Here is a 12,516-nt window from a genome sequence, read left to right as displayed (position 1 = left end):
GAGGAGAGAGAGAGAAGGAGAGAGAGAGACCGCGTCGCTCGCTTCCCCAGTTCTCCTGAGGAGGGTTGTGGGGGTTGTGAGAGAGAGAGAGAGAGAGAGAGAGAGAGAGAGAGAGAGATGAGAGAGAGAGAGAGGAGAGAGAGGACTCGCGTCGCTTCCCCCAGTTCTTCTGAGGAGGGTTGTGTGTGGTGTGAAAAAAGCCTACACTATGAAGCGTGTATGCACTGTGACTACTTTTATATAGTTGAATTACCGCTGGGCATTTTCACTCTCGGTGCTGAAGCCTGTCGCTGTCGACCAATCGCACCAGGCTGTCATCGGTCCAATCAGCGCAGATTAGCTTCGCGCTGAGGAGGGGGTTGGGAACAAATGAATCGCTGGACGATTCATATGGGAGTCGTTGGGATAATTAGGTAAAATAAAGGCAGATTATAAGACCATCAAAGTGTTTTATGACCTTGCATGCATATTAGACTGTTGTTGGAGACCCTTACAACCTAAATATGACCCTATTTCATGTATAATATGGGCTCTTTAAATTAAATTTTCAAAAATAGCAAAAAGAAAAGCAAAACATATAAACAAATATTGTTGAAATGTTGTAGTTTGTCATTTTTTTGCAATATTTCACATATATTTATTTGTATTATCTTTCCATTTCTTAAGATGTTCTTTGACTAAATATTATTTACATAAATATATTTGTGTAATAAATCTGGTTTGTTCAAATGCACCAATATAGATTACCCATATTCACTGAAAAATGGATAAAACTATTCATTTTCAAAATGGGGTGCCTCATATACTGAGCACTGTATGTATATATTATATTATGTAAATGCAAACATATTTTGGATGCAATTAATCATGATTAATCTTAAAGCCCAGCACTAATTGTTATACAAGAATTGCAAAAGTGTGCATCAAACTTTGAATAAAAAAAATCTTACAAATCAGGCTTAACATTTTAAAAGTGATAATTTATAAAAATGAATCCTCTGAAATTATTTACTGTACTCTCCCTTCACTTGTTCAAAGCCTATTTAAGTTTCTATCTTCTGAAGATTTTTTGATCAATGCTGCTTGATGGTACCCACTGAGCTCCATAGTATTTTTTTCCTACTATGAAAGTCAATGGCATTTTTCTAAATATCAACCAGCATTTTTCTAAATATCTTTTGTGTTCAGAATAGAGAAACTCACATAGACAAACCACATGAGTGAGAGTAAAAGATGAGATATTTATCATTGAGTAAACTATCCCTTTATCATTGCGCGGGATAATATGGTAGTATCGCGGTACTATGGCTATAAAATACTGGTGGTGCCACTGTAGTTTGTAAACAGTAGTATCGTCATTAATGGTCTATCTACAAAAGATAATGTTGCATGTGGAAAAGACACTAAAATGCTCACACATTTGTGCAACAATAGACCATTTTATTTTAAATCTGTGGAGCATTTTAAGGTTGCAAAACTGTAGAATTTGCACCTTTTATGGAAGCCTATTACACATTTTCTGACGCTTCAGTTTGATTGCACATCTGAATCGGTTCATTTCTGTTCCTGTCAGTATGATTTAGTAGCTACAACAACCACGACAATCTCTTAAAAAGAACGACTCAAAGTACATTTTGAATTACTTTGGATTGTTACCTGATAATACTAAAAAAAATTTAAATAAAAAAATAGATGAAAAACCCAAAATAGCAACAGGAAACATTGACATTTTTGTCTAATTGTGTTGGGAAAATGCTCTTTTTGTAACAAATTTCATTTGGTATGATTTGTATCTTTATTTTAATGTATTTTTGTTGGTCAGTTATCTACAAAATAAACAAAAAGAATGAATAAAATTTAGGTGAAGTGACGTGCAAATAATACTTTTTTCAATAATAAGAGAATTATGAATTAAATTCAAGTAGGCCTATTATAACATAAAATATAGTATTTCTGACCATTTTTTTAATAATTTCAGTTATGAATTACAGTAATGCAATATTACTTGGTATTGTGATACTTCAGCTGGTATAGTATCAGAAGATTAATTAATGGTATCGCGACAACCCTACTTTCACAATCACAATTTTTAACCAATAAAAAAAAGAAAGCACCACTCACCGACTCCCTGCTCTGTCAGGATCTGCTCAATTGCTTTTATTTTCTTCTGTCCAACCGAACTGGGCAGCTTCATCTAAGCACAAAAATCATTTAGTTAGAGAACCAACAACTACCAATAAACTTTGAGTAAACTTAAGTCACGCTTGTGTGCTTGTATCTGAATCCATAAGGTGCTGGAACTCTAGATGGAACATTAACACCTTTAATCTCAGATGGCTACATGGTAGAAAAAAAGTGGTAGCAATGGAATAAAAATGGGGTCATCCTTCATTCATAATACCCCTGAAATGCACTTCAGAGAGGGCAGATCAAAACATGTTTATGCATCCAAGTCTGACTAACAGATGACCAGCCACATCTGACTCATACACTACCCCAGTACCATCCTTAATGCGTTTTATATAGAGCGACCTCCCTTCATTACTCTTTAAGAGGAATGCCTTCCTGTGGCTAGATTACTCTACCTATGACTGTGTGAATCAATCAACAGCTGGCTAATGAGAGAGAAGTTAAACACCACAGGCTCCTGCAGCGAGGAGGGATGCTTCATAATATTCCGTGTAGATCGTTTATTAAGAAACGGATCAGGGGTCAGTTTTGTTGAAGCGTGCGAGTTGATCTTACTCTCTGGCTCCTCAGCGAAACACCAGCAGATTTGAAGTCTGGGAATTTGATGCCTGCGGTTTCAGGAACAGCCTGCCATGAGACAGATGAGATGGCATTAGAGAAGCAGTTACTAGAAAGTTGGTAAGTTGTACATAAAAACTATCAAACGAAATGCAAAAAAAACGACTATAAAACAGATTTAAGTTAACAATTAAGGTGCTCGCTATAGAAAAAAACAATTATATCAATAATGTTAACATTCCAGACAGGTTTCATTTGAATTGCAACAATACAGATAATTACAGGTTTTTCTGTCTCTCGTTTTTGTGGCAGCTTCTTCTTGGTGGCCTTGCGTTCAGCTCTGCGCATCTCTGTTGTGGTATCAGCGGCTGTAATGAGCTTCTGAAGATCCTGGGCTTTCTTTTCACGCTCCTTCTTGCGGGTCTCAATCTTCCTCAGCTCCTGGACCAAGTATTCTTCTTCTGCCACCTACAGGACGGAAAAGGTAGTACACTGTCTAAATTAGAAAGTCCTGAAAGGTCCATGGAGATTTTACACTCTTTTTTAACTTTTTATTTATTTATTTTATTTTATTTTTACAAATTTAAGCATTTTTCAATCACTTTTCAGGTAAATTGTCAACCTTTGTGTGGCAAATGACATGCAGCGGAGAAAATAAGTAACGAACACAAAATTTTTCTCAGAAAAGCATATTTCTAAAGGTGCTGTTGATTTGAAATTTTCCCCAGATGTTGGTAACAACCAAAGAAATCCATACATTCAAAGAAAACAAAATCTATTTACTTTACAAATGAAGTTATGTGTAATAAAATGAAATGACGCAGAGAAAAGTAGTGAACACATGAAGAAAGGGAGGTGTGGAAAGGCAGTAAAAGCCCAGACAGCAGCTGAAATCTCTCAGTAGTTATTCAGCAAATCTATGGCCTTTGTCATTGTAAATAAACATACGCTGATTCAGTCCAACATCTACATTAACAGGATTATGAAGATGAAACCAGGATGGTCATTTTAGCAAGATAATGATCCAAAACACAACCAAAGAAACTCTCAAATGCTTTCAGAGAAAGAAAATTAAGCTCTAGAATGGCCCATCCAATCACCTGACTTGAATCCAATAGAAAATACAAAATAAAGAGCAATGCATGTGACTTCATTCTCCATATGAGAAGCTACCATCACCAAAAAAGTCTTTTATATGAAGTATTAAATGTTTCAGTAGTTCAGTACCACATCCTTGTGTCATTCCACATAACCTTTTTTTTAAAGATTTTTTTGTTTTGTTTCATTTTTATTGTTTATCGTTTGTATTGTTTGGTTATTTATTTATTTTTTTACCAAAATCTGGTTCAATTTTATGTGAGCAGCTCCTTTAGAAACATTATTTCCAAGAAAAAAACATGATGCATTCAATACTTATTTTCCCCACTGTATTTACATACATATCCATTTGTTATAGTATAGTATTCTAATTTTGATGGCATGTTTGTCATTTACTCATATGTAATTTACTGAAATCTTAAATGTGTCCTTCATGTATTTTTCATCTTAAATTTACATTTATTCAAAATTATTTTAGATTTATTTAAAAAAATGACAGGCAGATCATGCTAAAGTGAAAAAAATACACATTTTATATAAATAGTTAATAACTATTACTTATGTAAGGTAAGGAGCGTTATTATGAAAGCAAAACAACTGCATTTTCAAGCACTTAATTCAAACCCTTTTCAAACCTTTAAAACATTAGATTAAAATTCAAGCATTTTCAAGGATTTTCCTGAGTTCTAAGCCCATCAAGTCTATTTATTTCCTCATGTAAATTTAATATATTTATTCAGTTTTTATATTCATCTCAGTAATATTATTGAATAAGCAAATGTTTAGATAATTTATGTACAATACAGTTAGTAAAGTGATATTTTTGATATTTTAAACGAGATTTACTGTAGTTTTGTTTAAAGTAAAAAAAAATATTTTAACCACTTTAAAAAAGCATTTAGATCCTATATTCTCAAAATCATTCTGCATAAATATGATTTTGCTTTTATAAACAGGGTTTTTGCAGGTTTCATCAAGTCAAATTTAAGACTTTTTAGGACTCTTTTAAGACCATTATGAAATAAATTTTAGACTTTTTTTGTTTGACACAAAAAAAATATTATTATCATATTATTATTATTTCTTAAACTAATTGTGTACACTTTTTTTAACTTAATATTTAATTTTTTAAAATGACAATTTTAACATTGTTAAAAGTATTTTTATAGTGGAGGCATCTACATATATAATCGAAAATTTATATTTGTTGGCTTTTGGTCCAAACTGATTGAGTATAACTTCTATTATACAGAATGCGTTTCTGTTTTAAAACCTTAAGTCTCATGTCTATTTAGAAATATTATGTCTACAGCCCCTTAATTCTGTAAATAGTTTTTGTATGAATGGAAGATAACGTAAAGGGATATATTGCTTTGTTATTATCATGAGGAACTGTGTGATTGTTTTCTTTTCCCTGGGAATTAGGGAATTTAATTGGGAGAAATTGCTGTAAAATGTCTAACAGGTATTGCAAATTGTATCTCTTTGCCATTAAAAAACCTAAATATAAAAAATAAGGTTTTATTAAGATGGATAAGATGTTGGTATTATTGATATTATTGTAGCTTTACTTGAACAGAGAAACTTAGACATGTTTAAAATTATTTAAACACAACACAATATTTCAGAGAATTTAAGACTTTTTAAGGCCTAAAATTGTGTTGAAATTTAAGACATTAAGACTTTTTAAGACCCCACAGATACCCTGTGCAAAACTGAAAATAGCTAAATAAACTCCTCAGGTTCTGTCTGTCCTGATGACTGTGATATCTGTTAGCAGATTGTGAGATATGTTGGTGTTTTTGTCTGATCACCTGTTCTGGAGTGCGGTTGAAAAGTCTCTCAAGCTGCTCTTTTCTCCGTCTTTCATGACCAGCATCGAATATGTAGATCTTGGGCTCCGCTCCTGTTCCTGCCCGAACTTTTGTTAGTTTGCCACAAATGCAGTAATAACGTTCCTTAAGATCCTCCACAGAACGCTTCTACAATTATAACAGTGAAATCAGAATGTTGTCAAGTTGCTATTTTATGTTCAGCAAAAAAACAAGAGGAAAGGAGAAAGAAAAAACATTTACTCTGTACTGTTGGTGATCATATCGATCATGGATAACGATAAACCGTAGGTCAAAACGTTTGCACAAGTCAAAGAGGTGATCAGTTTCAGCTTTTGTCCATCCGTCATCATGAAGATACATCTGATACTCCTGTTCCGAGTACACAGGCACCTGCACAGTCTTTGAAACAGCAAGAAAATTGTCATCAAAAAAGCTTCTAATTTTACGCAATGAACATCAAACAAGAAAAATTGTGAGGAACGTGCCTGAATTTGTACCAATGCAGAAAGTGAAGCAAGATATGGTATTTTTATATACCATACCATTTTATATGCCATCTGCTTGTTTAAAGGGATAGTTCACCCAAAACTAAAAATTCTGCCATCATTTATTAATTGATCACAAAGCTGTAGAAGTTTCTTTCCTTTTATTTCTTTTTATTTAACCCAAAAGGATATATTTTGGAAAATGTTAGAAACCGGTAACCTTTGACTTCCATGGTATTTGTTTTTTTTACTATGGAAGTCAATGGTTACTAGTTCCTAACATTCTTCAAAATATCTGCTTTTGAGTTCAACAGGAGAGAAGCTAAAAAACGTTTAAAACCACTTGAGGGTGAATAAACAGTGAGAAAAAAAATCATTTTTCAGTGAACTTTAAGCTTCACATTAGTAATAAATGATTTATCTAAACGTAAATATACTTTCAGGTTTTAATTTCATTCCTCTTGTTGTCGTTGTTCTCCATGCTGGTAAAAGATTTGTTGTGGACTAAGAGGAACTAAAAACAGGTTAATAATAAGTCCATAATAAGTCTAAACAAATCACCTTCTTAAAATATCTGAATTCTTTTTTTGCCTGACCATCTTATATTTAGGTGCTATAATAGTCAAAAATAAAGTCTTCTCTTTCACAAATGTCATTATGGCATTAACCTTGTTGAAACGAGCAAACGGATAGTCCTTTCCTTCTTCTGCTGCGCGTCTCCAGTGATGGAAGATGGCTCCGTCTTTTCTGGCTGGATTAGAAAAGGGCATCCACTTCCAGGGCCGCACTTTCTTACAGCCCAGTTTGGCTTTCACTGTCCGATAGCCTTGTGTAGTGTCACTCGGCAAAAGTGGAGGGGCATCCCGACTGAAAAGGTGCAAACCATCTTTTAATGTAACAATATCAACATCCATGGACAAAATAAGAGCTCAAACATAAGAATTTTGATAATGGCCAAACTGGACCAGTAGTTCAGATTTTTTACAACCCTATCAATTGCATTCTTCCAAAAAAAAATAAATAAATAAATGGGTCAAGAAGAAATGACAGCGAACGAAGGCCTTTATTATTTAACAGAAGCTTTTAGTTTTAATGCTGTTCTTTTGAACATTCAGTTCTTCAATAAACCTTGAAAACAGGGTTCTTCCAAAAATATTAAACAGCATTTGAACACTGAAAAGCCCACAGGATGTTTGTTCAGCAGGAAATCGTCATATTAGAAAGTCTAAAGGATAATGTGAAATGAAAAATTGAGTAATTCAGCATAAACATAACTCGCAAAAACGTGTAGAATAATTTTTATACAATTTTAAATATCTATAGATTTTTTAATTGTATTAATTTCATAATATAACTGCTTTTAATGATCAAAATTGATAATGAGTCTTACGGCCTATTCACACGGGGCGTCAACGCTTCCCATTCGCTTTGAATAGGTGACGTCAGGCATTGTGGAACTGCATTGTGGATCTGTCGGCGCTGCAGACGTTGGGTAATTCTCGACATTTCAAGCACCAACAGAAGCGTCAGCCAATCGGATCGCTTTATGCAAATACCCCAGCTCAGACAGTAGCCGATTACGGACTAATTTCATTGGCTGACACTGCTATGACGATCGTGACAGCCCCAACATCAGACACGCCCTCGGTCAAGCATTGGCGCTGAAGCCCCGTGTAAATGCACTGTTAATGAGTTTACGAAATATCCTACAAAAATAATAATAAAGCAGTGGTGTGAAAAGGTTAAACCAATAGATCTTACTTTTTGTCTGAATACAGCAAGGCATAAACTTCTCTGTGCATTCCCTCTGGTCTCTTGAAGGTTAAGGTCTCTGTCACTTTCTTGGCTTTTTTCTACAAGAAACACAATGTGAATTGTCTCATCAAAACATTTAATGCTTTAAGACATGAAAGCATTGAGGTGCAGTTGGTTTTATATTCACAAATTCGCAGTGGCATAGCGCAATCTATAATCTTCATCTTAATCTAGTCATGAGAAGTTTGTGAAACAATCCAATAAGCATTTAACCTTTAAAAATGTCCATAGCGTCCCTTTCCTTTAAGCATTTGGGATTCGCGATTTCAGTGCTGAAAAAATATTACGTTTGTTAAGTCTGTCTGGCTCATTGGAGTAAAACAAATTAATGTGAAACTGCACTGGTACGATGGATAATTTTGTTATCAACGGCAGTTTAAAACAGTTTAAATAGGCTAAGATACTGTTTTATTTTTGGTCATAGAGTTAACAATTATTGGTGAATATTTTACTTTCATTTAGGCTAGGAGAGAGCAAATGCCATTTTTCATAAAAAAACTAATTTTAAAAGAATGTTTTTAGCAGAAATATAACACACGTAAGTAACAGAAAAACATAAGCTACATTGTTTTGTTCTACTTTTTTATATTAACAATCAATGAATATAGATTTGTCATTATGTAATTTCCAATATATTTTATCCTTTATCTTGGCAAAAAATAAATAAAATAAACATATATGGGATTTTATGGATTACAGTATTTTTATTGATCATTAAATCAAATTAAACAATTTATCTATTCTGTAAATGATCGGTTGACACCAGTTTTCCTTAAAGGAAATTACAGAAATTAACAACCTTATTTTTTTGTGTGCCCATTCGCTGTTCAGTGACAACTTGTGACACGTTCCCAACATTGTTTACCATGCTACTTCGCGGTTTCTGCAGGTTACATCAAGTCAAATTTAAGACTTTTTAAGACCCTTTTAAGACCATTAAGAATGAAATTTTAGACTTATGCAGGGTTAAGATTTTTCTAATGGCATGGTATTATCATGAGGAATTTTTTTCCCTGATTAGGGAATTTAATTTGGGTTATTAACTGTAAAAATGTCTAACGGCTGTTGTAAATTGTATCTCTTTGCGATAAAAAAAATGTAATATAAAAAATAAGATTTTATTGAGATGTATTGTTGGTGACTGTATGGATGTCAGCCCAAATTAAGTAGTTGGGATTAAGACCTGTGTAAAACAATTTAAGACCTACAACACAATATGTCAGTGAATTTAAGACCTAAAATTTAGGTTTTGAAATTTAAGCATTTTAAGACTTCTTAAGACCCAGCAGACACCCTGTACTTTGAATATGCAGTCAATAAAAACAGCATGCAAGTATGACTTCATTAGCACTATCTAACTGACTGTGAACAACGTTGCACTTTGATAGTATTTGGCTTCAAATATGATTTCCCTGTTTAGACTTTTGCAAATAATACTCTTCTGAAAATATAATATTAAGAAGAAAGTCTGAATGTGCAAATATAAAACCAATTTTACCCCAATCGTGGAAGCAACTGTAATAATCTTTCTGAATTCAGCATCTCGGTGGTGTTGGTCCTCATCTGTGACGGTTTACCTTGTCTGAGTTGATGATGTCCTTCTTACTGATGGGTCCTGAATCATTGTCTCCTCCTGCCAGCTCCAGAATATCCCTCACATCAGCATTGGTCGCCATGGTCAGACACTAATATTATCAGAAATATTATGTATACGATATATATATATATATATATATATATATATATATATATATATATATATATATATATTAGTTCGTGAAGAAGAAAGCAGATAAACAATAATCGCCTTTGTTTGATTATGGCTGAACACCAGTAACGTTATGTTTCATAGCAATTATTTCCCCAAACACAAACAACAAGCCGGGGTTACATGGGGAAACCTGTTTGCTGGATCTGTTTGAGCGGCTACGACATAAATAAGTAAATGAGAACTAATAAAATGAGAGTTAATAAACCTGAAAACGAAATAAATGAGCTACGTTACCAAGCTAACGTTAACATTACCTGACAGGCGGGAACTACTTTTAGAATATATTACTCCTAGACGTCGTTTACGAACTGTAAGTATATTAAAAGTGAAGTTAGATCTTACCTGAAAAAAAGACACGTAGGCTATGTATCTAAAATATATGTCAGTTTTTATTTACGCGAAAACGTTAGCTGAAATGCTATTTCCATCGGCGGATGTAGGTCTCTTCTTCGATGGTAGTTTTCTCCGTACTTCAGGACACATTGTGTAAACGTCCGCCGACTATCGGACAAAGGAAAGTAGTACATCAACTAGTCTTCCATTTTCCCAGCCCAGTGGTCATAAAATGATTTACTGCTCAAAAATATAGAAAATAAAGTAAACACTTAACTAACACAATGTAAATCCAAGTGTTTTCGTTATTTTTTAAGCAGTATACATACTGTGTGTGCGTGTGTGTGTTAGAATATAATTTGACACGATATAAGCCAAAAATATCATATTACAGTGAAATAAAACATTTATTCTAAGTGCATAGTAAATAATGCTGACAAAAAGTATTTGTTAAAATGTTTCTTTTAAACATTTGTTAAATAACAGCGATTTAAATTCCTTCTAGTGACTGCAAAGAAGCAACAATCGTCAGCCTTATCAAATATATACTGGAAATAAATCCTCACACATATAATTTGCATTTAAACACCGCACTTGCATGATACAAGAAAATCTTCCCAGATATGACAAAGGCAAATCATTTTATTAACAAGAAGAAAACAATAGATTATGTTTCTCAGAGATGGGTTGCAGCTGGAAGGGCATCCGCTGCGTAAAACATATGCTGGGTAAGTTGGCGGTTCATTCTGCTGTGGCAACCCCTAATTAATAAAGGGACTAAGCCGAAAAGAAAATAAATGAATAAATGAACAATAGATAATCAGAAAAAACAGTCACAACCCTACATCTTACATTCATAGATCAACAGATAGATAAGACAGACAGACAGACTGGGATTCTTCTGTAACTGCAGCTAAATGTATGAATCAAAAGCACCTTAAATCATTATATTTTTAAAAGTTTGCCAAAAACTGTTTTATGCCATTCATAAAGCCATTAAACAGATTTGTTCACACTATCCTAAAATCATGTTTATAAAATGAGTGTATCACTGATAAAGCAGTCATCAAAACACCATCATGCAGACTGTCTGAGTGCACCTGTTGAAAAATATCAGTAACACTTTATTTTAAGGTGTCCTAGTTACACTTGTCCCACATATTTCATATCCCATGTACTTACTAAAGTAATTATAATTGCATGCTACTAACTATAAACCCAACCAGCATTCTAACCCTAAGCATATACTGTTAATTTGTTATGGTATTTGTACCAAATTAACGTTCCTCAATAGTAATAAATAGTAACTAACAATCACACCTTGAAATAAACTGTAACCAAACATCTAAAGAAATACAACCAATTATCATTACTGCTAAAAAATGTTAAGCATAATATTTCCCCGCATGGAAGTACAGCACAGAAATAAACCTCACTCATTTCACAGTTTGCCGTATCACTTTTGTCCAACCAATCATGAGAGGGGCAGTTGAGTTTTTGTGCGGACGTGGTCTCTCTTGGCCTCTCGTTCCCTGAGATAGCCCTGCAGCTTGTCTGCTGAAAAGCACACCACAGAGTCTGAGTGTTTGGAAGATGGATGCTCTCCTTCAATCCAGGGGTTCTGGAGGCACTCTGCTGCTGTTGGTCTTGCCCTGATGAAACATGGAGCCATGTCAAATACTGCACATTTGAACTGATTCAGTATGGAATTGTACCGTATATACAGTCATGTGAAAAAGTTAGGGCACCCTATGAAGTTAAAAATAGACAATATCTTTTGGCAGATCTTACAATTTGGAAAATGAAACCTCAAATGATCAACAACACATAGCATTAACCAAAATAAGTCAATGAAAAAAACTTCTAGTAGCCTAGTAGCCTAATTACATATTTATAAGCTGTATTACCAAAAAGATCGTAATTTTAGGGTGATGACTTAATTGAATATGATGACAGACATTCAAAGCTTAAATTTATTATCTCAACAGAAGCTTTGAATATAAATATGACGTGACAATATGATGTCTTATATGAGGACGGTCAAAATGACCTCTATGGTAATTCTAGTAGGTATAGAGTCCTGGTAGTTCCAGTGTAACTGATCATTAGTTTTAGTAGTTTGCTCGTCTAGATGCCCATCCCACAGCTAAAGCTGAGCTGAAATTGGGTCATGCAACAAGACAATGATCCCAAGCACACAAGCAAATCTACAACAGAACAATGTTAAAGTATTGCAATATTCCAGTCAAAAGTCCAGAGCTCATCCTGACTGAAATGCTGTGGTGTGCATTTAAAAAAAAAAAAAACTCCTCCAGAATGATGTTAGAGAGTAATAAGGTCATACAAAAAAAATAACAATTTTAGGTAATTACTGACAAAGTGGATCTACAGACATCTGAATCATTTGTCACCCATGGTTTTCTATCTTGGC

At 33.8% G+C, this 12,516-nt stretch overlaps 2 protein-coding genes across 2 annotated transcripts in view; both read right to left on the bottom strand.

Annotated features, from left to right (window-relative positions):
- Nucleotides 1-10,212, bottom strand: part of dmap1 (DNA methyltransferase 1 associated protein 1) — a 13,447-nt gene extending 3,235 nt beyond the window's left edge. The window contains exons 1-9 of the mRNA XM_056463831.1: nucleotides 10,095-10,212; nucleotides 9,559-9,666; nucleotides 7,928-8,019; nucleotides 6,835-7,033; nucleotides 5,922-6,080; nucleotides 5,661-5,828; nucleotides 3,031-3,216; nucleotides 2,746-2,817; nucleotides 2,122-2,194 (exon numbers count right to left, since the gene is read on the bottom strand). Coding sequence (XP_056319806.1) covers nucleotides 2,122-2,194; nucleotides 2,746-2,817; nucleotides 3,031-3,216; nucleotides 5,661-5,828; nucleotides 5,922-6,080; nucleotides 6,835-7,033; nucleotides 7,928-8,019; nucleotides 9,559-9,657 — 1,048 coding nt within the window. The 5' untranslated portion in view covers nucleotides 9,658-9,666; nucleotides 10,095-10,212. The remainder of the gene's footprint in view (nucleotides 1-2,121; nucleotides 2,195-2,745; nucleotides 2,818-3,030; nucleotides 3,217-5,660; nucleotides 5,829-5,921; nucleotides 6,081-6,834; nucleotides 7,034-7,927; nucleotides 8,020-9,558; nucleotides 9,667-10,094) is intronic.
- A 495-nt stretch (nucleotides 10,213-10,707) lies between these two features.
- obscna (obscurin, cytoskeletal calmodulin and titin-interacting RhoGEF a) overlaps nucleotides 10,708-12,516 on the bottom strand; it is a 91,122-nt gene continuing 89,313 nt past the window's right edge. The window contains 1 exon segment of the mRNA XM_056463198.1: nucleotides 10,708-11,737. Coding sequence (XP_056319173.1) covers nucleotides 11,560-11,737 — 178 coding nt within the window. The 3' untranslated portion in view covers nucleotides 10,708-11,559.

Source organism: Danio aesculapii, chromosome 8 (genome assembly GCF_903798145.1).
Source record: "Danio aesculapii chromosome 8, fDanAes4.1, whole genome shotgun sequence".
In the NCBI taxonomy this organism is placed as follows: Eukaryota; Metazoa; Chordata; class Actinopteri; order Cypriniformes; family Danionidae; genus Danio; species Danio aesculapii.
This window is presented reverse-complemented; position numbering and strand designations above follow the sequence as displayed.